The 26597-nt window shown below is 36.1% G+C and overlaps 1 protein-coding gene across 4 annotated transcripts in view; it reads right to left on the bottom strand.

The window, feature by feature from the left end:
• Window positions 1-26597, bottom strand: part of tiam2a (TIAM Rac1 associated GEF 2a) — an 86439-nt gene that overhangs the window by 32110 nt on the left and 27732 nt on the right. For 2 of the 4 annotated variants that reach the window (XM_026285321.1, XM_026285322.1), the window contains exons 2-9: window positions 16175-16259; window positions 14209-15316; window positions 9673-10153; window positions 9387-9556; window positions 8066-8290; window positions 5199-5384; window positions 3925-4071; window positions 3202-3246 (exon numbers count right to left, since the gene is read on the bottom strand). In XM_026285321.1, the coding sequence (XP_026141106.1) occupies window positions 3202-3246; window positions 3925-4071; window positions 5199-5384; window positions 8066-8290; window positions 9387-9556; window positions 9673-10153; window positions 14209-15309 (2355 nt within the window). In that variant the 5' untranslated portion in view covers window positions 15310-15316; window positions 16175-16259. Of the gene's footprint in view, window positions 1-3201; window positions 3247-3924; window positions 4072-5198; window positions 5385-8065; window positions 8291-9386; window positions 9557-9672; window positions 10154-14208; window positions 15317-16174; window positions 16260-24424; window positions 24762-26597 lie in introns of those variants that run through there. The other 2 variants (XM_026285320.1, XM_026285323.1) reach the window with 2 other exon arrangements.

Here is a 26597-nt window from a genome sequence, read left to right as displayed (position 1 = left end):
ACTTCACTGGAGGAAAAAAGCACTATGCTGGTTAGTAGGATGAAAGGTCATGCTGAATGTTTAATGCAAGACTTTTAATCTCTTATTTATTCTTTTGTGGAGGCTTCTTCTGACAGATTGCTTGTGATGTTCCTCATCTGTAAGTCCTTTTTACAGTCATGCATGGTCAGCTATAGAGGTCTTATACATTTTTTGATTTTTCCCTGAGGCACACTTATAATGTGAGCTTTTCCTCATCTTGTTCAATCCTCTCCTTGGGCCTCAGAAACAGACTAGGTTTTAATTATTTTTTATTATTATTTTTTCTTCTGATCTGCCTCAAAGTCATCTTCTATGTAAACAACCTCTTAGCATACGAAATGAGAACATTTTCTGAGGCCTTTTCACATCAAGCGTAATGCAAATAAACAAAATGACACACAAACAAATTGTCTATTCACACCAAGAGCAAAATTAATATTTGTCAAGGTGAAGAAAAACAAAAAAAATAAATAAAAAGACAGTCAGTAAATAAAGATACAGTATATAAAGTATATATATATATATATATATATATATATATATATATATATATATATATATATATAGTATATAAAGATCATATACTATATCTACAGTATATAGTTGTACAGAATTTGTATATCAATGATATGTAGCCTACATATATTTTTATGATCTCAAAATGTATGCAATAGAAATCACATTGTTCAGAATTATTTTAATCTTTAGACCTACTTGTTATATTTTTATACAAATGAAAAAAGATAAAAATGTAAAAATCTTGGAGTAAATTAATGTAGTTCAATATGAATGAGAACAGACAAAAGAGAATAGATGATAAACTGGTATAAACACAGGGCAAAAAATAAATAAAATCCCTAAGAAAATGTATTTCCTCATGATACAAACTAGCATTTTTAATGTGCTACAAAGACAATATGATTTAATTTTAACAATGAAGTTTTAATTTTATGTAAAATTTTTTTTACATTTTTTTCTATTTATTCCTGTCATGACAAAGCTGAATTTTCAGCAGCCATTACTCTTCAGTGTCACATGATCCTTCACATGATCCTTCACATGATTCATTCTTACATGCTGATTTGGTGCTCAAGAATTATTTAATTATGATCAATGCTGTGCTTCTAAATATTGTTGAAACAGAGATATATTTTGTCCAGAATTCTTTGTTGAATAGCATTTATTTCAGACAGAAATCTTTTGTAACACTGTAAAAGGCTTTACTTTCACTTTTGATCAATTGAATGTATTCTTACTAAATATAAAATTACAAATTTCTTAGGTTTAAAAAAAAAATCCACACCTTCAAACGTGCACACATATAAATATATAATGATCAAATTACAATTGCTGCATAGGAGGGCCTAGTGATCGGGGACCCAATTATAAAGTCTGAACAGGATTACAGTCAGCGATGAAGAACAAATGATTGGCTTCTAAGCAAGACCAAACGTAGGCTTAAAGACTTACTGATGTGCTCAAACTCAATGAGAGACTAAAAAGACACTTTGACTTGATGGCTACCGCAGTGTCTTTAGCAAAAGGTTGGCCTGTTTAATATTTAGCAACTAGCATAGGGCTCTTATACCAACCATCTGTGTGTCGCTGCGGGGTAGAGTACAGCAGGCTGCAATTTACCACATATGGCTTTTAATAATTCATAAAACATTTCTCCCTCTGTCGGTCTCCACACCTCTGCCTTCTGTGGTGTGAAATGAAATTGGAGCTTGTTAGCCATTTACATGACGCATGTCAGCGAGGGACAGGGACTTCATGTCAGTGATTGGAGACTTTTTTACCTTTCACACACTTAAGACACTATTGGATTCACTTAGTGACAGAAAAGAGCAATTTAACTTTTTATTAAGCACCAACATTTGTTCTATGGAATTGATTTTCAGTGACTTTTTTTGGAACATATAACAACATATTTGTTAAATTATGTCAAATACTTCAGTATACTATTATTTTTTATTGGTCACTGCAGTGTCTTAACTCATAACTATTTACATATTAAATGTACAAGACTAATAAAACAATATTTATTTATTTTAATATATATATATATATATATATATATATTTTTTTTTTTTTTGTACTTTCAGTGCCATTTGCACTTCATGCATAATAATGTCCATTAATTAAGATGGCACAACTACAGTTTGGGATCACTTTTTTATCACTTAATGAATTGTTATGCCATCTACTTTCTACATAGACAGCTCTGACTTCTAAAACGGAAAACCTAACTGCATATGAACCTCATTTGGAGACACATTTTTAGTGGTGAAACTGATTTTCCCATATAATTAATGTCCAGAAAAAGCAAAAACCAAAAAAAGTCATGCAAATCTTTCAGCACTTTCTTTTGGCACACTAAGTCTAGCAAGCTACATTTTTATGATGGTTTCCCAGAAGCCACTGACCTCAGGGAAGGTCACCACCATGTACCAAGTGATTATCGGGAACAAAACTGGTAGTTTGGACAGGAAATCATTTTCTTCTAAAAACATTTTAGTGGAGTAAATAAAATCTGTGCTTACAATGAATAATTTGATTAATCTAATTTCTAGAGGCTGCAACACTATTATCCTCCAAGCTGTTATCCTCATGAATATTTCAAATAATTACATAAAGTGAATTAAGGCATTTACAGAGGTGTATAAGAACATGTAGAGCCAGTTTGCAATACATTCTGGAGTTGATTTAATATGAGAAGGGCATGTGCAATCTGCAAACCAAAATTAATGCCTTGAAGTGGTAGCTTACTAGTTTTTGGACTCATTTTATATTAAGTGTTTTAACTACTATGTACTTACATTTAAATTTAAATTTCATCCAACGTACTTATCGTGCACATACATGTTAACTCCATTTAATTACAGCTGTAATCAATTTCTGTAAATACATCTGTAATTACACTATTCCTATTCCTTTCCTATTAACCAACACTAACCACACCAGCAAATATGTCCCTAACCGTATCCCACCTCGAAAGCAGCACTCAACATGAACACAATATGTACACTGTACCAATTTTTACTTAATATAAGGTGGCATCGTTTTGGAATATATCAGGATTTTTTGAAGAATCACAGGGGGTGGAACTTGAGATGTATTTATATTTCGAGAAGGAGCCATGCTATGCTAGCTGTGGTCTTGAAAACGAGTGTCCCTTACCTGAGGAAGAACACTGTAAGAACAGCAGCTCAAATCACTGAAATCCTTTAAATAAAAAGATAAAATGAAGGATCTACAACTTTTATACAGACTAAGATGGTAACTAGTTGGTAAAGAAGTGCAACAGACTCACAAAGCAAGCATTAGTGACTCAAATAGCTGCCACTTTTTATTCCAAACAACACACAGTAGTCTAATTGTAGAGACAGTCCCCCAACAATAACTTGGCGATAAATGCCTTGCTCAAGGGCACGCTCATGACAGAAAATCTATCAAATTCTCCGGCTCATGGGTCAACCCTCTCTAGATTTAAACAAACAGCCCAGCGCAATTTCTTAAGTGCTAATTTACCACTATTATTAGCACAGTGATCTCAACAGGGAGGAAACATCATCATCTTCGTCACCGTCTCAAGGCTTTACACTTGGTAACCAGATATGAAAATCTACAGCTGAAAATAGCTCTCTTATTATCTTGGTGCATTTCTGAGAAAAGAGGAGGAGATGGGAGAACGAACAACATTTTTAATCCTTCCAGCTCTGTAATTACTACCTTTTATCAAAGTGCTGTTATTTGCACCTGTGGGAGGAATTTCCCACCAGCATGACGCATGAGTTTCAAGACATAAAGGGTAGAAAAACTGATATGTAAATGCACTTTCCAAGCACTTTTGTTAGAGCACACAGTCACGACTGTTTAAATCAGACACAGTGGGTGTAGTACCTGTGAGACTGAAGGCTTTTTTTCATGACCTCGCTTGGTAAGAGTATCCAGGCCCTTGAGGGAGGAAAAGAGCCCTTTCTTACTGCGACCTCGGTGGGACAGAGACAGAGAACGCTTTCGCATTGTGGCTTCATCTCTGGAACAGATCTGTACGACCACAAAGAGACTGGCTGTAATGGTCACTAGGTAATTATTAAGGGTTTTTTAAAATAAAATGTTCCAAATTAAGTGTAACAGCTTCCTCTCATAGGAATTTCAGGTTTTAAACGTTAAAATCAAATTCAATTTCAGTAAAGAAATGATTTTTGTCAGTAAACCTGTCAGAACAATTTCAACTTTCATAAAAAAAAAAAAAAAAAGTATAATTCCCTGTCAACAGCTAGACTACCCCACAGCCCTGATCCATCAGTCAGAGAGAGGGAGAGCTGTTGTTGCCATAGAAATGGTGAATTGTGCCAAAAGAGCTCAGCAGCAACCACCCACATCCATGAAGCACTGCGCATGACACTCAAGTGAGTCTCCCACACTCTCAACCAATTATGTGTGTTAACATTTTACCATAAAACAACAAATACATCATATTTGAATTTTATTTGAACATAATATTTATTATTTAAATGTTTTCTATTTTACAGTTTTTTTGATTCCATTACAGAATTTGCAATACTGCATGGGATGAGTTCACTGCTACAGTTTTTGGCTTTTTCAAATTGTGTGTGTGTGTGTGTGTGTGTGTATATATATATATATATATATATATATATATATATATATATATATATATATATATATATATATATATACTGTATTTTCCGGACTATAGGTCACACTTTTTTTTTCATAGTTTGGCTGCGACTTATAGTCAGGTGCAACTTATTTAACAAAATCAATTTGACATGAACCAAGAGAAATTAACCAAGATGCTCAGTGCTCCTGTAGCCTACACTGAAGACACAGAGCGCCCTCTCGTGGATGTAGACGGTAATGTTTTCTCTTGCTTCTAAATAGATGCGACCTATAGTCCAGTACGACTTATATATGTATTTTTCCTCATCATGACGTATTTTTGGACTGATGCGACTTATAGTCAGGTGCGACTTATAGTCTGAAAAATACAGTATATTTTTTTTTTCTTTTTCTTTTTGCTTCAAATCTATGTTTGTTCAGTTTTGATTTCTTCTTGAGATCCTATTGGAGAAAATGAATGATACATACAGTATTTCTGAAACAACTCACAGTGGGGCGTCACTGTTGTGTTCTTCAAGGCTACTAACCAGTGCATGGAAGGAGGACACGGAGAAGATTCCCAGACGGGCTAGTGCAGCTTTGGTCGGGCGGCTGGCCGTGGCTAGCAGGCTCTTGGGGTTGGGTAACTCGCCTCCTTGCAGACTGGCCAAGTAACAGCGCATGCGGAAAAGGTCCATGTTGAAGCGCTCAAGATTCTGTTCCCACTGTTGGATCTGTCCGCAAATTTAAAAAAGTGTTGCTGAGATAAGGCATCTCATCCACCAGGTGACAAACTACTGCTTCACACAATGATCATTTGCAGTTTTGGAAAGGAAACTTTGGAAGTTTAATAGGTTTCCGATTACAAGTAATTCTATTTAAAATGTAATAAGTAGTGTAACTATTTCAGTTACTTTATTAATGTAACTGATTATATTTCATTCATTTTTTTGCCCTAAACATTCATTAAACACATTCTAAACTGTTTTTTCAAATCATTTGTAAACATTTAAAGCAGGCAGAGTTAACCTGACAGTGGTACTCAACACTGATTACTGTCAGACTCTCAGAATCACTTATATTACGTTTATAATAATTGAATTTTAAAGCACAGCCACCACAAAATCAGACTTTGGTACCTATTTTTACTTTGAGATGGTTAAATACAGATTTTAAATCATAACAAGAAACCCCTTAATAGCTATGAAACTGGTTTTGAAATCAAATCTTTGCAGAGCTATGACCGGAAACACTGGCTTTGAGGGGAAAAAAACTGTCAATTGAAAAAACAAAACAAAGAAAGGCATACATAAACCCAAACCAGTTATCATATAAATACAATGTGTGTCATATTCTGTGTCCTAAATCCCTGAAACATTGGTGTCTTGCATTTTAATGCACTCAATGCAATTTGGGGAAAAAAAATCAGTCAAATCTTTATATGTGTGATTATTCAAATGTAAACTCTCCATTTGTAATCATTAGCATTTTTATAAGTAACTGCAATTTAATTACACATTTGTTTTAAGTAATTGTAGCAGATTACAGTTACATTTATTTTGTAATTAAATTTAACTAATAGTAACTAATCACTCCCCAACCCTGATCATTTGTGAGAAACAGCATGAGTAAAGGATCTTTGTGGCTGTAATTGCTCTCAGATGTGAGAGGACAGAGGGAGTTTTTCTCCAATCTCCAACTGACATTATTATATGAAATAAAAAAACATAGGGGAAACCACTAAGTGATTAAGTGCTATGCTCTTTGACAAAACAGATGAGGGGGGGTGGGGGGTGACAGGGTTATTAGTCACAGCTCTATGAACATTATCAGTTTGCTGATGAAACTTTATAACACTAGTCTCTTATAGAGAAGCATCTGACTAAACACCATTTGTCTGGTTCACATTGCAGCCAAGAACTGCCCACTTAAACAGGAAGAGATTGTGTGACAAACTAGAACTTGTTTTGTTTTGTAGTAATGTAATATACTATTTTACAGCTGTGCCTGTCTACACTAATGATGGTGTTTGTTTTCTTTTAACGAGGAAATCTCTTATTGTATATTCTTTACTTTTTATTTTTGAGAAATAAAAAAATACAATTATTTAATTTAGCGATAGATAATTGACAACAAAGGATTGTAGCATTGCACAGACTTTGCTTTTGTGCAATGTTTGCATGGTTTGGTTTAGGCTCCCAGCATAATTCATACCACTGCCAATGAGTTTAGAGACACTGGGTCATTAAAGTTTCTTGGTATTTGGTTTATTAAATTCTACCAACTCAACCTCACATCATTAAAACAAGTATAATGAGACTGGACAGACACTGCACTGTTAACTCATGGGAATCTTATGCTGGCCAAGGAGAGCCTTTCAGAAGTGTGTCATTGGATACCAACATACACCTATTACCACAAAAAGAGAGGCATGTTCGTTGTTGTTTAGAGAGCCTGGCTTGTCTGAGACTTTGGAGCCTATTTGAGAAATTTGTTCTAATATTCACCCATGAAATTTGACCCAGTATCAACATGTGTTAAAAAACAAAACAAAACACAGTTAAAAGTCTCAGACTGAGATGTTCGTAATATATAAAAGCCTGGCTGAATTTCATTTTCATTTCTTAGGTACAGTATTTGTGCGTTTACGTCTGGATGGGCAGAATTTTTGATGTGCAGTCATATGCATTTATCTTCGGTTTGTTTCTCTGACCTTTTCCCAGATTCCTTTAAAAGACATATGTTTAATAGTCTTAAAAAGCAATTATAATTCAGTTACAGGGAGAAAGGGTGAAGGGGGGTCAATGGAGACTTGAAACCGCCCAGCTGGCACTGATTTGTGGAGACAACACTTCAAAGTTACCCAGTTTCTCAACCTTTTCCCCTTTACCAAATCTCTCATCCAGCGCCTGGCACCCCTCTAACTCCCCCCTGTGACCTCTGCATCAGCTCCAGAGGTTCCCATGAAGCATTAACATGATTGTTATCAGGCAGTGGGAAAACTACTAATACCATTGGTCAAATAAAGCTATGTGGGTCATGCAACCTCTAAAGCGGTATGTGGCGGTAAGATTAGCATGCCTTCGGTCAACATGACAAAGCCCTCAATGATTTATCCCAATGTTTCAGACAAGATGGAGAGCTTGGTACATTCTCAACCTTGTCAATAAATAATAGACATCTCACTACAAAGCCTCAGACGTGAGGATATAGATAAAGCACTAAACTTCCAATGTCTTTATCTCACACATAAGCACATATCATGTTAAAAGAATAAATAAAAAAAAATGGTCAAGCAAAACTCATTTAAAAACAAAAAGCTAATCAATTAAAAAATGGATGACTGGAGACAAAAAAAGCACTTCATTCTGTACTTCGACGCACTTCCAACAAACTGGATTAAACTGTTGCTTACCTGGTTTTCAATAGCCTTTCTATTTTTGGGGTCACCAACGATGGACAACTGCAGCTCTGCCATTTTTCTCATCTTGCTATCCATGTCGATCTTCTGGAGAAGACCATGGATCTGTCCTTGTAACAAACGCAGTGTGTCCTCTTTCCCGTAGCGTTTCGCAAATAAAGATGCGCTAGCCGAATGAATGGCAGTTACCCAGTTCTCTAGGTCAGTCTGGTTGGAGGCCTAAAGTAGAAAATAACATACAAGGAAGGAAATGTGACCTTTTATGCATAGAGGTTACTGTAAATATGTATATATAAATAAAATAAATAAGGCTATTTGATTAGTAACGTAGAAGTCTTGTGCAGAATTTTGCATCACTTCATTTTAAATAACGTTACTTTGCCTTACATTTTTTTTTTTAATTCTCAAAATGTATGTATGTATTTCCATGTTTAGATTACATTATGAAGCCTAGATTTACATCATAATTCACATACAATTATCCAATCTGTCATCATTTACTCTTTTTTTCTGCTAATCACAAAAGAAGATATTTTGAAGAATGTGGGTAACCAAGCAGTTGCGGGTCCCATAGACTTCTAGAGCAAGGGGAAAAAAATACTACAAAATTGGGCTCAATAACTGTTTCGTTAATCACATACTTAAAAATATCTTCTTTTGTTTTCGGCAGAAGAAATTGGAACAACTTGAGATTGAGTAAATGATGACAGAATTTTCATTTCTGGGTGAGCTATCCAGTTACGGTCATACTTGTTATCATCAGGTCGTTCATATCGCTTTATTGACAAGTAATGTGTACTATGTTTTTTATTTTTTATTTAATACTAACTTCTATAACACTGCACTTATCAGCATGTGCAATCAACAGATTGTCTGGTTGACTAAGCCACAAATTGTAGTCATTTTATTGGCTTTAGAACATAAAAATGGCAGTTGCTTACATTTAGAAAAAGCAAAGAAAAATCCATATGCATGCATCCATAACTAATCAATCTTCATGTTTTCTGCACCATTCAGTTTTACAACAGCAAGCAAGTGACAAACAGTTGACTTAACATTTCACATTAAGTCACATTAATCAAACAAAAACACACTTGAGTTGCAAACAACAAAAGTTTAACAATTTGTTATACTAATTTAAAGTATGAGTGTTTCACAAGTATCACATATTAAACTACACTTACATGACAGAAGCTTACATTGCTGACAGTGACCGGAGGAATACCCAATCAACTGTTTCCGCTCTGTATACATGCATCTTATGTGCAGCTCTGCTTATTCTTTCAGTGCGAAGGGGTTTATGCTTTCAACTTACCTGAAAAAGGTAGACATCGCCATAGGTGTTGCTGAGGCAGAACACGTTCTCTTTCTTGGGGTGCTCAGGAACTGCCTGGACTACACCATCCTCTGCTATCAAGGCATAGCAGGGAGACTCTGGCTCTGAAGAGGCTTTTCCATAGGTCTCATAGAACAGCATTGTGCAGCCTACAAGAAAAAAATAAATAATTTGGTCATCACTGATCACTTTAAGCAGTCATGGTGTGTTCTTACTGCAAAAAGGTGAGTGGCACAGTAAATCACTCGAATCATGGCTGGCTTACCCTTTAGAGTGACCCAGAATTGTTTCCATTTTCGACGGCCCACCAACTCTAATTTGCGGTCCTTGTGTACAGTGAGCAAGGGCTTGAAAGAGAGCCATCCGGCCCGCCTAACGACACCCTTTTCTTTGTCAAACAGCAAATCCAGCTGCTCTAGACACCCGAGGACTTCTTGACTACTGCACTCTGTTTCTTCTGAGGAGCTCTCGCGCCAATCTTCTCGTCCACCTTCTGCTGGAGGCCGCCCGGTCTTCAGCTCCCTCATGAAGTTCTTGTAGATGTTCTGCCGCAATACATCAGTACCCAAATGAAGGGCACCGGCAGAGCCGCTGCGGGTATTCAGTGACAGAGAGTGAGAGCGGGCTTGAGGCATGCCGTTAGGAACGGTCAGAAAGCTGGAGACCTGAGAGGGAGAACTGGTATCAGCAGTGAGGCCATCCACTCCACTATCAAAGCAGTCGACAGGATCACTATATCCCGGCTCCTACAACAACAGCAAAGGAGAAATATTGTAAGACTGAGGTTATATTTGTGTTGATTTTATGTTTACTTGAATATTTATTTCTTATTTTTTGATATTCAAAAGAAAATGCAAACATTGCTCATTAATGCTAAAGTTCCAAGTGTTTTGTTGCTATTCGTTTCTTGGTGTTCCAAGTTAGTTTTTAGCACTATTCCTTCAACTCCTGCAACACAAGTCTATGTGATTTTTATTTATTCATTTATTCAACTGAGACCATTGCAAATATGAATGGTTTGAGACTTTTAAATATAACTAACACCATTTGTGCAACTGCTTATGGAGTTTAATATCTCAGGTCATAGCACACATTTTATGCAATAACTGTGACCCTGGACAACAAAATCAGTCATTAGGGTCAGTTTTTTTTTTTTTTTTTTTTTTTTTTTGAGATTTGTACATCACTTGAAAGCTAAATAAATAAGTTTTCCATTGATGTTTGGTTTGTTAGGAGAGATTACTGTTTGAAAATATGGAATCTGAGAGTAAAAAAAAAAATCTAAAGAGAAAACTGAGTTTAAAGTTGTCCAAAATAAGTTCTCAATGCACATTATCAAATAAAGAACATGATTTGGTATATTTACAGGAGAAAATCTCCAAAATATCTTCATGGAACATGATCTTTGTTTAATATCCTAATGATTTTTGGCATAAAAGAAAAATGGATCATTTTGACCCATACAATATATTATTGGCTAATGCTACAAATATACCTGTGCTACTTTCAGCATACTGTTTTTGTGGTCCAGGATCACAAAAGATATGCAACAAGGTACTTTAATAGTTAGGGACAGAAACTTGAGCAACAATAATGCCTTAGCCACAGTCTCTAATATGAAAAGTAAAACAAAATAATAAAAGTCAGTTATTGCTTTTGTTTGAGAGTAAGCACAAATTTAATCGGCATAATGCTACACAAAATTATGTAAAATGAAAGCCATGGGCACACCTCTTTACCTCATTCCTCATTCACCATGGAATGCACAGTGTGTTCTTTAAAGGAGTATCGTTAGAAAAATTCATGAAGCGCATCGATTCCCTTCTGCTCGCAGCGAGGAGTGCACTTCAAAAGAAATCGGAGTATGAGGGCCCTTCTCGAGCATCTTTCTTCAATGTCTACACATATCCAGCAGCTGACACTAATTACACAAGGGTTCAGATGTGCCAACAACACTCTGTGTAAAACTACAGCTGATGTCCAGCACTCAGTGGAGATCTGAATGTAAACTTCAATATTTTTCAACAATAACTGCTTACTAGTTACATAGTCACATGAGTATGCATATCCACTTTGAAGCCGTCCAGTGATTACCAGGGATCTAGCAGTTGGACGGTGTGTATCTTCATAATAATAATACATTTTGGGTTTCCCAGTTGTGATTATGATAAACCTGGCAGCACAAAATTCTCATAAAATGTGATCTGATTTTCAGTGAAGTTAATAGCACTGAAAATACATAAAGTAATTATGCAGAAGTTAAACAAAAATTATATGAATTTTTAGACATATTTAGTGGAATTGATCACTATTCTTGTGGCATGCTGTTTTAAAGACAGCGAGGAGTGCTATAGATGCACAATAATTCATCTTTAAACTAAACTGCGGATCTCATGCAATGCGAAAATATTTGATGTTTTATGTTCCATTGTCCAATTTGAATAGGTCTGATGATAATATCTTACTGTACAACTTCAGATGCACGGAGGTGTTGATGACGTGTGAAGTCATCTCTACAACATTATGAAAAATGCCACTGTATTTGAAGGACACAACTTGAAGAAAATTATAATTAGCTTGTTCTCTTTTTAAAATAGGCTACTTTCTCAGTGACTCGCCGAGTAAGAAATTCTATTTACACTGCAATAAATATAGACTAAAAATATGGTGTCACGTGGATGGGAATATGCATAGAAATGATATGCAGATAAGGTAATTCATAGTAAAACTAGGCTAAGCTCCATATATGGTGATTTGGGGAGGAGTTGGGGTGGAGAAGCACGTACGCACAATCTTCCTCTGACTGAGATTTATAAAAGGGATTTTTGCACAGGTTCTGGCGTACGCAAAATCTAGCTTTTGTGCCTACGTACACTTTTAGGATGAAATCTAAAGATAGTTTACTAAATGAGACCCTAGATCATACATTGGAAAGTGGATGACTAAATAAAATGACCTATCTTTCATTCCCTATAATATAATATAATCTTGTTTCAGCTCATGTCACAGTAATTAGTATAAAAGAGCACAATTTCCAGGAATTTTGTGCCAGAACTTTTTTCAATTTTAAGGAATGCCATTCTCTAGCCTTTATATAATGAATAGAATTCTGATCATCATACTGGGAAGAAATCCACAAAGAAGTTTTAATGAGGTATTAGCAGGGTCTTTAGAAGTCCTGTTTCACTAATACCACTCAGACTTAACACTTCCACGTCCACTAGTCACAAAGTAAAGAAATTAAGAAAATGTAACTAAAACCATCTGATCACTGGGTTCCTTCAAACATTCACAGTTGAAAGTGGCATTCTGGATATTTGCAGTCTACAGTTAAAAACTGTGCTATAATTCATTAGCATTATTAGCATGTTAGCATGAAATTCATCAGCGACATGAATGCCCACAGATATAAAAAAATACAAGGTAACTGAAAAGACTCAAAAACACACATTTCATGACTGCATCCTTTGTTTTACAAAAAAATACTACTTAAAATGTCTTTAGTTTAAAAATAAGTCACTGCTTTCTTCTGATGTAAGCAGAAGAAAGCACAGCTGCTTTAAATTACTCCTTAAAGAAGAAATAGACTGTATCATATCATATTGTAAGTCTAAGGTGAGTAATAGCAGAGTAATGCTTGTTTGCGAAACCTTCCACAGACACGGACTCCACAGAAAACATCAAAGAGTATTGAACTCTTTCTCATTAAATGCAGCATAAAAGCCAAACAACAGGAATGACTCACTATTGGTTAAACATTTTCACACCCATGAAATCACAAAAGAAGACTTCAAAAGATACATTGCCAATTAGCTACTAAAACTTAAATGTAAACAGAAAGCAGAAATTCTTATAATATTTTAGAAATATATTTTATAAGATAAGGTACTCATCATTGGTTTTCCTCCGATGCAATTTTTAATGAATCAACTCCTTGTTTTCTTCAACACAACAGAATTTATCCCATGCTTTCTTTTGGTACCCACCAAATGCCAGACACTGCCTTTGTGAGGAATGCATCGCCCTGTCATCTTCAGAGCACTAAACCTAAACATTTTTATGTATTTTATTTTTTCTATTTTTTCAGCTTCAATGTATCCTATCCTGATATTCATTTGTTAGAGCCCCAGGGGTTCCTTGTCTTATTGAACCGGCATGGTGTAGATTTCAATATTGTACCCTACATGTGTTCCTGGCAAAACAATCATCACCTGGCACAATAACCCAACGGACTGATGCTTACACTCTCTCATCAGTCACTCTTGCACTGATATAAGGCATGTGGCTAAAAGAGATAAAATAAATAAAAATAATAATCTGTGTTGATCCGTATCTTGTCCTTAAGCATTTCCCTTGAACGTTTTGTTGCTGGCTAAGCGAAAATAAAGTCAGATTGCTTGTACTATCACACTATCCTCAACAAGCAACACAACTTCAGGAATCATACACATCCACAGCAGAAATATTAAAATCAGCCATTGTGAGTTCACAATTTTACTTTCATAACTCGCTTAGTAAAGATGAGCAGTGAGGTTACAGGGAGAAAGAGAGAGAGACACCATTTGATAATCCTGTTTACTGACAAATCTTATAAAAGATAGGTTTTTTTTTGCAATTCCTAGCACTGAGAGTGAGCAACAGTAATGGCAATGCTTGCCTAAACAAGCACCACTAATGCTTTTAAAAAGGAAATGCAGACGGGTTGACACATAGGGTTCAAATCCAATTACATCATACAACTTTTTTAATAAAATTGAATGAAAATGAAACATTAGAAACCCACCAAAAAAATTGTCCTTACCTGAAACTTTCTTTTTTTTTTGGTCAAACTTCCAGTCCAGTCACTAATACGCCTAAATCTGTTCCTGATGGACACTTTCTTTCCATTATTGTCAAGAAAATGCTTTGGTTTCCGGCTAGGCAAGGTGAAGGAAGAATATTCCTTTTCCTCTGGGCCCACCTCTGACCAGAGTTCCTCCATCACAGACACAAAGGAGGACCTATGCTTTAAAAGGCTGTCATTTGAAAACTGCAAATCCTTAACAGTGGGGAAGGTGGCAGCAATTCTGGGATCCCTGTAGAGGTCAGCTGTAGTAATGGCAGGCAACTGCTCAGCAAGACAACCCCCTTTTCTTGAAATACGTTGTCTTTGGCTGTTAGGGGATCCATTGTCTGAATCGTTAACTTCGACACTGGTGCCCCAGGGCAAGTCGTACAAGGAGCCATCTGAGCTCAGAGAGCTACCTTTACTGCTCTTGAAGCTGGCAACTGGTCGTGGAGCTCCAAAATGGGCTTCTAATGATGGTGTTACACCAGATAAGCAAGAATTGGAATCTAAGGTGGGAGAAAACTTGAGTAGCTGAACTGGTCCAGTGCAATCATCCAAAATAATGGAGCTGTTGGAACTGTTGTTGAATTCTACTCGTACACTACCATCTTTCTTTATAACGACCCTGGGGCTGCTCTGATCCTCAATTTCAGCAAGCCTGGGACTTTTCTCTAGTGTCTTCATTGTGTTAATACCATAATTAGGGTTCCTTTTCTCCTTGTGACTACCATACAAGCAGCCATTTTCAGAAGGCAATGTCAAGCAGCCACCAGACAACAAGTCCTCAGAAACCCCATGCCACTGACTATTGGCCCCACTCTTTAGTTTATGGGTGATGTAGTCATATTGGCGGGACATAAAGGTGCGGTTGCTCTTTGATGGGGAGGAGCTATGACCTATGTTTGTGGGCTTCAATCCAGAGTATCCCGAACCAGCATTCCAAAAGCCTAGAGGTGATAAATTGTCTTCTTTGGCAGAGTGGCCCTTCAAAGAATAGGGTTTCTGTCTACCAGGAATGATACAACTGTTGCTTCTAGAACACTGGACGCTATAATGGCTCTCAGAGTTTCCCATCCCGGATCTAGAAGAGCAAGAAAATTATTCTGTAAGTGACATGCAATGCTTCCCTTATGGAGACAGTTTATCATTGACCTCCAAGTAAAAACTACAGTATGGTAATTCTTTTAAATCGGGAGTCTCCAACCCTGCTCCTTGAGGTCCCAGAGAGTCCCAGAGTTCAGTTCCAACCCCAATCAAACATACGTGAAGCAGCTAATCAATGTGTTTGGGGTAGCTCAATAATTACAGGCAGGTGTGTTGGAGCAGGGTTGGAACTGAAGCAATGAAGTCATGACTAATGCTAATGCTTCTGCTTTGGCAGTATGTGGGAAAGGAGAACAGAGGGTGCTTCACTACGCTTAATAAACAGCTTTTTAGAGAAAACAACTTATTCAATCAATCGAGAGTCTATTAGCTAATCTTCATGTTTTACTCAAAACAATACATTTATGATTTAACAATTTTTAGAGCTTACATCAATAAAAATTCAGTTTTATAAGAAAAGTCACTGACTTTTTGTGAATGAGCTTACTGCGCTTCTTATTTATTCCTAGTGTCGCACAACTCAAGGCTGTAATGTGATTTGTTATTAAGGCACATGCGATCCAAGTTAAACATTACGCTTTCTCCAATACAGACCCCTCTCATCTCCCAATCTCGGGTTGAAGTCTGGAAGGTAGCCCTCAAGGAACAGATTTAGAGACCCCTGTTTTAAATACAGTTCTTATGGACTATGAATACTGTGTATTTTGATTCTGTTTAGTCATGAGTCTAGTTAAGAGTCTGCAACAAGTGACTGAGATTGTCCAGTAAAGTACATAGTAAAGCAATCCAAAGGGCACATGGCAGCGATATACAGTAGTGTACAGTACAGACTCACCAAGGCAGTTAGGCCTGTTATGGCTTTGTTGTCTGCATAGTCACCCTTCTGTCCTTCTGTTTCAGTTCAACTGTTTTATGGTTATCTGTGGGGGAAAAAGCATACTGGTCTTAGAAAGATATTGACATTGTACCAAAATGACAGCTTGTGGAATGTTCTACTTTATGATGTAATAGTTTGCATAAGCACCGCCTCCATAGCAGGAGATGGACATCACTGTCTGTTTAGCCCCTCCTACCAATTCAGTATGCACATGTAGTGTTTACGAGAGATGTTGTGCCTAGTTCCAAGTTGTGGAAAAAACAGTGTTTGCTTTGCCTTCCTTCTGATCCCAAAGTTAAGAAAGAGTGAATGAACTTTACTTTTAATGAAGATCCAGACTGCATCAATAAGATCTCACTTCTTGGTTCTCTTCATTTTAAAGCAGATTCACTTGCAAACAAGGCACAATTCGACACAGGATTTTCTAAAATATTGAAACTAAAAGACAATGCTGTGTCGACTACTATATATTGGACCCGGCAGTCATGTCATAACACACAAGTGTGAGTAATAAAAACAATTACATGATCACATGATTTCTTTTTGTCTGTTAAACAGATCGTTTGATATGTACTGAGTATTTATGGGTTTTTAACCTAAATCAAAGCAGAGTCCATCTATGAAGTACGTAGATTGTCAAACATACACAAGCCAGTCATAGCAGTGGGTCGTGTTTACTTCCAAATCTATTCAACACCTATTCAAACAGAGCTTTACGATAAAAGAGAAGTCAAAAAAAAGGCAGCAAAATAGCCTAATATTTCTAAATTATGTTTTTTGATGTAAAAATCTTGATGACATTATAAGTGAACCTCAGAGAACAGTAAAAAAAAATTAAAGAGGCAATTCAAGACCCCTTTAAAGAATAACCTCAGAAAACCTTTGATTTTAACCTTTAAATCAGTGACTTCTGAAGGAGCCACTCGTATTCTCTCCATATCCTCTTGAAACCTTCTACTTTTTCTCCTGAGCTGAGTTTTCACATCTCGCTCAGTCAGTTGGGAACATTTTCCCAACAGATTTCACTTCATTCGCTTACATTTTTAACAGACAAATTCCAACAAGATTTTTGGTCTGCACTGCTAAAAAAAGCTGGATACTAAAAGCTGTGGTCAGAATTACTATCCACAGGACCATACTGACCAGACTTCAAATCTTTACAGTTCTCTCCCAGTCTGTAACCACCCAAAATGAAAATGCAGCTTTTTAATCACTTTAATGCCATTAAGACCACATGAAATATGAGACTAAGACTGCTTGACTTTATTTGGTGGAGCATAAAAAAATTGACCAAAAAAACAGTCATGTGGGTCAATTTATACATCACGTATACATCATCTGGAAGCTGAATAAATACGTTTTCCATTGATGTATGGTTTGTTATGATAGGACAATATTTGGCCAAGATGAAACTATTTGAAAATCTGCAATCTGAGGGTGTAAAAAATCAAAAAACTTAGAAAATCACCTTTAACATGATCTTTATCCTAATTATGTTTGACCCATACTATGGGCTATTGCTAAAAATATACCCCAACGAATTAAAGACTTGGTCCAGGGTCACATAGCATTATTTTTCTGTAAACTCTTTAAGAAAAAACAGTGTTCTACACAACATATTTCCAAGAAAAAACTAGCCAAGAGATGTCGTAACATAGTTAAGAGAGGTTAAATCCTAATTAGCTTTAGCAGGAGAAGAGATCAGGTGATTTCATCAGGTGACTCCAGAGATCACTGGAGAATTACAGAGAGCTGAGGGTAAACACACTGCATTTTGCAAATTTAGTTCAAAAGTAACATGTACAACTACCATTCAAAAGTTTAAGGTCAGTAAGATTTTTTTGGTAACACTTTATTTAACTGTGTCCTTGTTTCTTACTATTGAAGTAACAATACATTATACACAATTACATGCAAGTAACCATATGTCAAAGGCTATTCCTAACCCTAAAAATATAGAAAGGACATGTAGTTAATTAATATTACTTACTCAATAATTACACTGTAACAAGGACACCTTAAAATAAAAAATATAACTTGCATTCAACAAACTTGCATTCAACTTTAATTCAAAGACACCCTGAGCAAGCAAATCAAGTGTTGTATTAGTAATGCTGAGGCTCCCTGGAAGAAACGTATAGGTCCAGACTGAAGGCCGGAATTAAGTGGACATCTGTCTTTGCCTAAATCTCCCCTCAGTGACCGCCCATTTCACTGCTTAACATCAATGCCAATTAAAGTGTTTGCTACAAAACAGCTCAGGAAGGAAAATGCTTATTGCATTTACACACAGAGTGAAATAAAAGGTTTGAGTTTGAAGAACAAGCCTGTTGCAGTAAAGCAACTGTGAATTAAAATTATAATTTTCCTTTTAAACAATAGAACAGTACGGTTTACAATTAGGTGGTTACAGCTGACAAAAACATAAATAAATAAAAAAATCAGGCAGAAAAAGTAAGCAGACAAATTACAGTATGTCAGTGACTACTAAATGTGGTTTACAATCAAAAAAGGCTTAAAAAAAAATGAACAAGGTTTACACAGAACTTTACATGCCAAAGGTTCATGCGATAAACCTTGAAAACACAGTTGATGTGTTCCCAAACTCCAATGCAAAGGCACATCATTTATGTGTAGAACATGGAGCGTCCAAGTTCCAACACTGTCACTACCCAGTCATACCGTTCTCTGTCACATTTCGTGACCTGCTGTTACATAAGAGTATTCTTTATTATTAGACGTGCAGCGCCCTGTTCACGTTCTCCCTCGTCATATTACCATCCCCAGGACTTGACAGCAGCAGCTGAGAACAGCGTGTAGATGCAGGCAAAGCATTTCACTTTTGTCCTTAAGGGGGCAAAACGGGGGCCCTATCTGAGGCTCTGTCCACACGAACGTGGTTATTATTAAAACTGTAGATTTTTCTATGCTGATTGGCCATAGAAAATACTAAATTGTCCACACAAAAATACGGTGTCAGGTCACTGAAACCAAACATTTTGGAATTTTTTTTTTTCAACTTCTCAACTACATTGTGCTTTATTAAAGTCTACACCGATCCTAAGCCAAAATCCAACCTTACAGTAATGCAGATAAATTAGATGTTGTTTATCATGAGGTAAAGGATGCACTATTGATGTGCACATGTGCAGCAAACCCTGGTAGGAAGATCTGATGGGCAGGATAAAATTTCAGGACACGGGAGTTTTTGGCTTTTGACGTCGGAGCCCTAAACTGTTATCTCCGCCTACTAGAAATTTTTTCAGGCTTCTGATTGACCAACATGACTTTATGATTGAGATTATATCGCCACCTGTTGGTTTGGCATGCTCTTGACAGTGCTTCATAGCATGCGTTTGCATTTTCACTTGGACTGAGATATTTTTTTAAAAACGGAAGGAAAAACTCATTAATTCATTCATTCATTTATTTATAACGGGTCCATGCACCATTTTTAACATAAAATTCACATTTCATGCATTGCACCGGATTTAGCCAAAGGCTAATTTTCGTCCGTAGTCCCCAGGCAGGTCAACACTTACAAAACACAAAAAATACCTATGTGTTAAAATACAATAGATACATACACACATACTGTCAAGGCCATAAATGGCTGTAAAACAACTAAATCAGTCAGTCAATTTATCTACAACAGTCATTAGTGGTTACATAGTTGGTTTGATTTTAAAAAAGATTTTAACAAATTTAAAAAGACCATGAGTTTTACACCCTTTTATGTCCTCTGGTAGGGCATTCCACTGATTAGTGGCTTTCACTGTAAAAGATGATAGTCCAAATGCAGAACGACGAAAGGGAACTACACAATTACTCATATGCGATAGTCTGCTTGATCTCACAAACGTTTCACAGCGAGGATGAATAAAGTCACGTAATACAGAAGGAGCCAGACCGTTTAAAATTTTGTGAACCATACACATGCTTGAATAAAGTCTAAAATTGTCTAAGTTTAAAAAATTATACGTCTCTATGATCCTACAAGAATGAAAATGGTTAGGTTTTTTATCTAAAATTTTTAATGTCTGTTTATATAGAGATTTCAAGGGTTTAATAACAGTTTCACCAGCTTGACCCCAACATGTCAAACAATAAGACATGTGAGAGAAGATTGTAGCATGCATCAGAGCCTTAGCTACCTCAAAAGAAAGACAATGTCTAATTTGTCTGAAAACACAACTGGTTCTATTTGACCCTATGAATCGCTTAAGACAGGGTGGCCAGGTCCACGTTTTTCCCTTCACCAAACATTATTTTAAAGGGGTCATATGAGGTTGCTAAAAAGAACATTTGTTGTAATGAAATGTGTTTATGCGGTATAATATTTAAAAAACAATTCTCCACATACTGCACATTATTGTTTCTCGTCTATGCCCCGCCTTTCTGAAACGCATTGTTTTTCACAAAGCTCATCGTTCTGAAAAGCGAGGAGTACACTGATTGGTCATCTATGCAGTGAATTGTGATTGGCCGAATACCTCAAACGTGTGACAGAAATGTTATGCCCCTTACCATACTGTGATGCATGTCCCAGTCAGAACACCGGCACGACAAGACAAAACCAATAAAACCCATTAAAAAAAGAGCCATTTGTTGCATCCAGTGGGGTCATAATTATCAATTATAATGACTTATACGGTCTTTTTATTCATTAAGTTGCATCACGCCACGTAAACATAAAACCATGTCTGCATTTGGGATCAGAGAAATGACAACAAGTGCTACTCTACACTGTTCAGAATTTATGTTTGCATCATTAGTGGCAAATCATTTATATAAGAAAACTTACTGACTGTGAGTCAGAACAGCCGGCATTGTAGGTTCAGGAAATGGTCCTCCGTTAAATGAGCTTTACACATCTGAATATTTGGGCTGAACTGTTCAGGTACGGTGTTGTATACAACTTAGACAAATAAAGAAGTGAAGTCTGCACAGTGAAAACTACTGCTACAGAGGAATTTAATGAAGCAAAGTTTAGACCTTCAGGTCTTCATCATCTGCCTGATGAAGACCTGAAGGTCGAAACGTTGCTTGATTAATTATATCATTCAGTTGTCTTGCACCTGCATCCTATTTGGTTGTTTGGGATGTGCACACCATTTTTGTATTTTTGTATATACCAAACTTAACCACTGATTTCTAGTTGTGTCCTCTCTGGAAGGGCAAACAAAGTAGTTATGCTTTCACAAAAAAACACAGTGGCATCACAACATGAAGGTGGCAGCAACAATGTTTAATTTCTTAATTCAAGCTATATTTTTTTGTTCTATTTGTGTTAAGTTATTTATAATAAGTGAAGTGAAGTTGAAGTAAACTGTTAAGTGCACTGATGTCAGATTTGAATAATACATTTTTATTGTTAAATACCCTGTCTCCACTACACAATAGGCTGAAAACTATATCACGATATAAGTTTTTCATATCGGTCGATATAGATAATTATTGATATTTTTAAGACCTATTTAAAATAAGGACCAGGAGAAAAATATATTACATTTAAACATTTTTATTTTAAACTTAAAGGATTAGTTCACCTCAAAACGAAAATTTCCAAATATTTTTCCCCAATGCCATCCAAGATATCCATGTCTTTCTTTCTTCAGTGGAAAAGAAATTAAGTTTTTTGAGGAAACCATAGCAACTAGCTGAGTTGGTTGCCATTGAAGTCCATTATAAGAAAAAAAAAATCCTGAAATGTTTTCCTCAAAAAACGTAATTTTTTTTCCACTGAAGAAAGACACTGATTTCTTGGATGGCATTGAGGGTGAGTAAATGATTAGGAAATTTTCATATTGGGGTGAACTAATCCTTTAACCTTCCTCTGATTCATAGGTGTGATTGGCAAAGGACAAAAAAGCAGGAAAATATAAGGCGCACCTATCATGACGTGGCGACAGCTCGTGTGATTATCCAGGTATGGCAAAACCAAAAATTTACATGATTGGCTGGTACCGTGTCACTCCCTACATTGCTAGGTTACCAGAGAGTGAGTGCCTTTGTTCATGCAACCAAACTTGCTTCGCAACCTCTGGTTTCTTCCGACAAAGAAAAAAAAATCTAACGTTTTATCGAACACATTTTTTATCGATATCGATTACATGTCTATCGTGATGCATATTGTTAGCGTTTTATCTCCCAGCCCTACTCCATAGGCTCATGTTTGTCACATCATTATAAGTGTTGGATCACCACATTTTAGTTATCATTGCAAAAAATTTGTTTATGTATATATATTCTGTTTATGTAGGCTATATACTGTATTATTCTATGTACACTACCAGTCAATAGACTTATTCATTTGCCAAATGTTTTTACTATACTGTACTATAATATAGACTACACATAAAGAATATTGTCCGATATATCGATATCAGTGTTTTTTTACTCCCTAATATTGGTATCAGCCCCCCAAAAAACCATATTGTTCCGGCTCTAGTAAAAAATTATTATTTTTCATAGCAGTATTAGTGGTAGTTGAACAATTCATCTAGTACAGACATGAATACTCAAGAGACCAACAATGTTAACTTTTCCTTCATTCAGTTCTAGTACAAGTACTAGAAAACCCCCTTCTCCACTGTGATTGGACAGCTGAAAAAAAAGTGTCAGTGATGTGTGTTGTTTTACCCAAAGTTGAACATTTTCTCCAGATGATGAGAAAGAACAGAGTAAGGAGTTTTTATGGAAACTACTCTATTTGCAATTGAGTTGTTTACAAACATTTTCTCTTTTTTCTAGACTGGGATTATTTTTGGGTTTCTGTTGTTAATAAATGGCCATTGGTATCAGCACAGAATTTAAGTGTGGGTGCAGCCCTAGTTATAAACAGCTGATCGTTAACGAATTTACACTTTCCAACCGATTTCACCTGGCATATAAATGCCTTAACCTGCATTTAATTAAGTGCAAATTTGTAATATATGAAAGGAATGTGTCCTTATGACAGTTTAAGCACATCAAGCCACTGCGAGTGTTTCTCTCTAGTGGAGGAGGAAATATATTGCAAACTCAGACTCTTCCTTGACTCAAGAAACTATAAAAAAATATAAACATGAGTATGTTGTCTTCTCCTGCTAACATCTCGTAATACTCTGGGGTTAGGTTTAGGTTTCATTAAGTTAAAGACTAAATGAAAGATAAATATTTAAAAAGGGATAAAATAACTTATTATTTTAAAAATAAAATAACATTATAGATGACTTATTCTTCACTGAAAAATACATGAAGCGAAACATGAGCGTATTCAGAAATGTCATGTCTATAGATCCAAAAGAACGAATGCAAGAACCAAAAATCACATCTTATTTTGCACCACAGAAGTAAACTAATTTATGTTAATGTCCAAGAATTCATGACCTGCTATTGGTTAATAACTAGAATAAAGAAGTTTCACCACAAACCAATATGTTTATGATTGTGATAATACATTAAAATGATATGATATCAAATGCCAGTTCGCAATATCACGCAGCACGATGGAAGTTTTGTACAGCTACATTAACCTGAAGCAAATGACACCAGAAGCCTATCATATTCAAAAATAAAAGACATTTGTCATAAGAAATAACGTGGACAACAGTTATAATATACTTCATGTTTTATTTTACATTATGGCCTAAATAAGAGAGTGATCAGAATGGGTTCTCCTAATCTCAGTACAGATGGATTGACCAAGTCTCAATGACCATACGTCTCTGCACTCAAGACAACCCTGTCAAATTCAAACTGATGGAATATTTCAACATCATAATACTAATATTGACACTCTGTGATCATCACCAAAAGCACATTTTCCATCTCAATCTAACCAACATACTGACAATTCAATCTGAACACACTGACCAGAGTTCAATCAATCACAGACCTGCCCTGTGCAGAAGGCTTTAGTTTAAAATGTTAAAACTGTAGTCAAAGAAGTTTCAATGATTCAGACAGCAATAAGATAAAGTTACCCAGCAACAGCAGTAAGGCACTAAGCCTACACCTGCAGTCGTTTTTTTTTTTCTCTCTCTTTAATCCAGTTAGAGGCAACAAAGGCAAGAATGAAAAAGACAGACAAAAACACCTTTCTCCTACCTTTGTGGAAAAGCTTTAATCTATAATGCTTTGAAATGCAAGACGAATGCAGTCTGTCTGATCTCAACCTCAGTTCCCATAGAAAGACACATACTTAAACAAGACAAAATGACTTACACAAAACCACACGCGCACACGTGGAAACTCCCTTCCAGGCTGTGAGTGACTCCCTCTGCTCCGGCATGAGGGGAAAAACTGATGTCTCCTGCTGCAAACAAGCCAGTGTTTCTTGTTTTTAGGTAGCATAAACTCTTTGAGAAGTGCACCTGAAGTTACATCTCACACATTCTTCAGGCAAAGCTGATGAAAGAAGCTAAATCCCCTGTAGTTTTCATTGGGGGTTTAGCGCTAACCGAATATTACCATGTCCACAGTGCTATCTGACCCTGAACAGCACCATCACCCCCACACTTAGGGGCAGTCTCCAGCCCGCCTGAAAGACGAGGACAGGAGGAAGGGCAGATGGAAAAAAGGGGGGAAGGACGGGTAAAGGAGGAGGGGTTAAAGCGGGATTCGTTTTCAACTCCATGGGGAACCAAATCCCAAAATCTGATTACAGTGAGGTTTGATGTCAGTATACATACTGTTTGTTTATTTGTTTTCTTTTTTATGGTGGCATAATCTCAATTCTAACCTGCTCCCTCAAAACACTCTTCATTCCTTCTCATCTGAGATCAAACAAATCATTCATTCAAACGGTCTCAATAAGAAAACCACAATGTAATGCATACAAAAATAAGATCACCAACAAGACAAGTTTGTTGGAAAATACCACTTGTTGGTGCTATAACTTAATGAATGGATGAATAAATAAATAAAAGCCAAAACGTATTCCAAGCAAGTGTATATAAATGAAAGGGATCCTTTATGTTTTATGAGCAGTGCTATAATTGATCTAAAAATACCTAAAAACAAAAATTTCCAATTCTATATTCATATTAGTTTCTTTGACTTATTAACTAATGGCATTTGTAATTAAAACACCACAAAACAATTTGAAATCTGATTTAAATTTGTGACCTTTTTGTGAAACTTAGTGACCCAAGAAATACAGCTTATATTATATGCAAGACAGCTTTATTTAATTATTTATTTATTCACTTTGTGGAATTGCTCTCTTTTAGGTTTGACCACACTTGATATTGAAGAAGGGGTAACTAGAAAATTACAGTGAGTTTTTAATGCGAGCAGTGATACAAAGCATGTTGCTGCAGAAACTTGTTAATTTGATAAATTAATTCACTTTATCACACCTGGCTGAAACGTGTAATATTTAATTAAAAATATCTACCAAGTCAAGCCAACAAAAACAGCAGTTTAAGCCTCTTTAGCGTTATATTTTGATTCAGAATTAAATGAAAAATCTTTGTGGATACTGCAGTGTGATGTTAGTAATGACACGCTCAGTAAGACTTTATTCAAAAACATACACTTTTACTTAGCTTCTGTTTATTGCAGATAAGATACAACATTTCTGTACAGCCTCCACAATTTACTATTTTCATGAAGATAAGCATCGAATGGATGATCTGAATTAGTAGATCGTGTTTTAAATGTCTTCATGTAGTGACTGGTGATTAGTTCAACACAGAGAGAGTACGAAGAGTAAAGAGGATCAGGGTGACAATAAAGAGTCACTATTGTGAATGGTGAGCTGGTGCCTTTGAAATGAGAATGTCTTTGTGGGGATTAGGGACACAAGGTCATACATATTCTAAAGACATGATCCTGCTAATTACAGTCAGAACAATACATTTTGTCCTTTACTGGGCTGTGCACAAAGCAAATTAACAGCATCTGTCAGTACAATCAAAAGTGCACTAGCTAACATCAAAGAGCAAGAACTCTTCTTCACTTCCATGAGTTTTATTTAGCTTAAGATTGGCAAACACAAGCTTCATAGATCAATTGATTTTATTAGCTTCAGCATATGGAACCTTAATTGAACAAATAGAGATTGAAAGGTCTGGACGGCCATCCTGACTGCCATTAATCGTAAGTCTGGTCTTTCAGCACAACAGAGGATAAAAACATCAGCTGTGTAAAATTTCAATAAATTTTTTATACACAAATTTTTTATAAACCTAAAACAAGGATATCCAATGTGATAAGGCCTTTTACTTAAAAGGCCTATGAAGTCTCCATTTTCGTTTTTAGTTTAATAAAATGTGGACTTGGATGACGATCACGGATCTGACGATGCTTTTCATAGGCGGAGCGTGTGTAAGGCTGGGGAAGGCTTAGCCACATATGGGGACTTGGGGCAATAATGCCACTTAATTGAAAAAAA

This window comes from Carassius auratus, chromosome 17 (assembly GCF_003368295.1).
Source record: "Carassius auratus strain Wakin chromosome 17, ASM336829v1, whole genome shotgun sequence".
Taxonomy (NCBI): Eukaryota; Metazoa; Chordata; class Actinopteri; order Cypriniformes; family Cyprinidae; genus Carassius; species Carassius auratus.
This window is presented reverse-complemented; position numbering and strand designations above follow the sequence as displayed.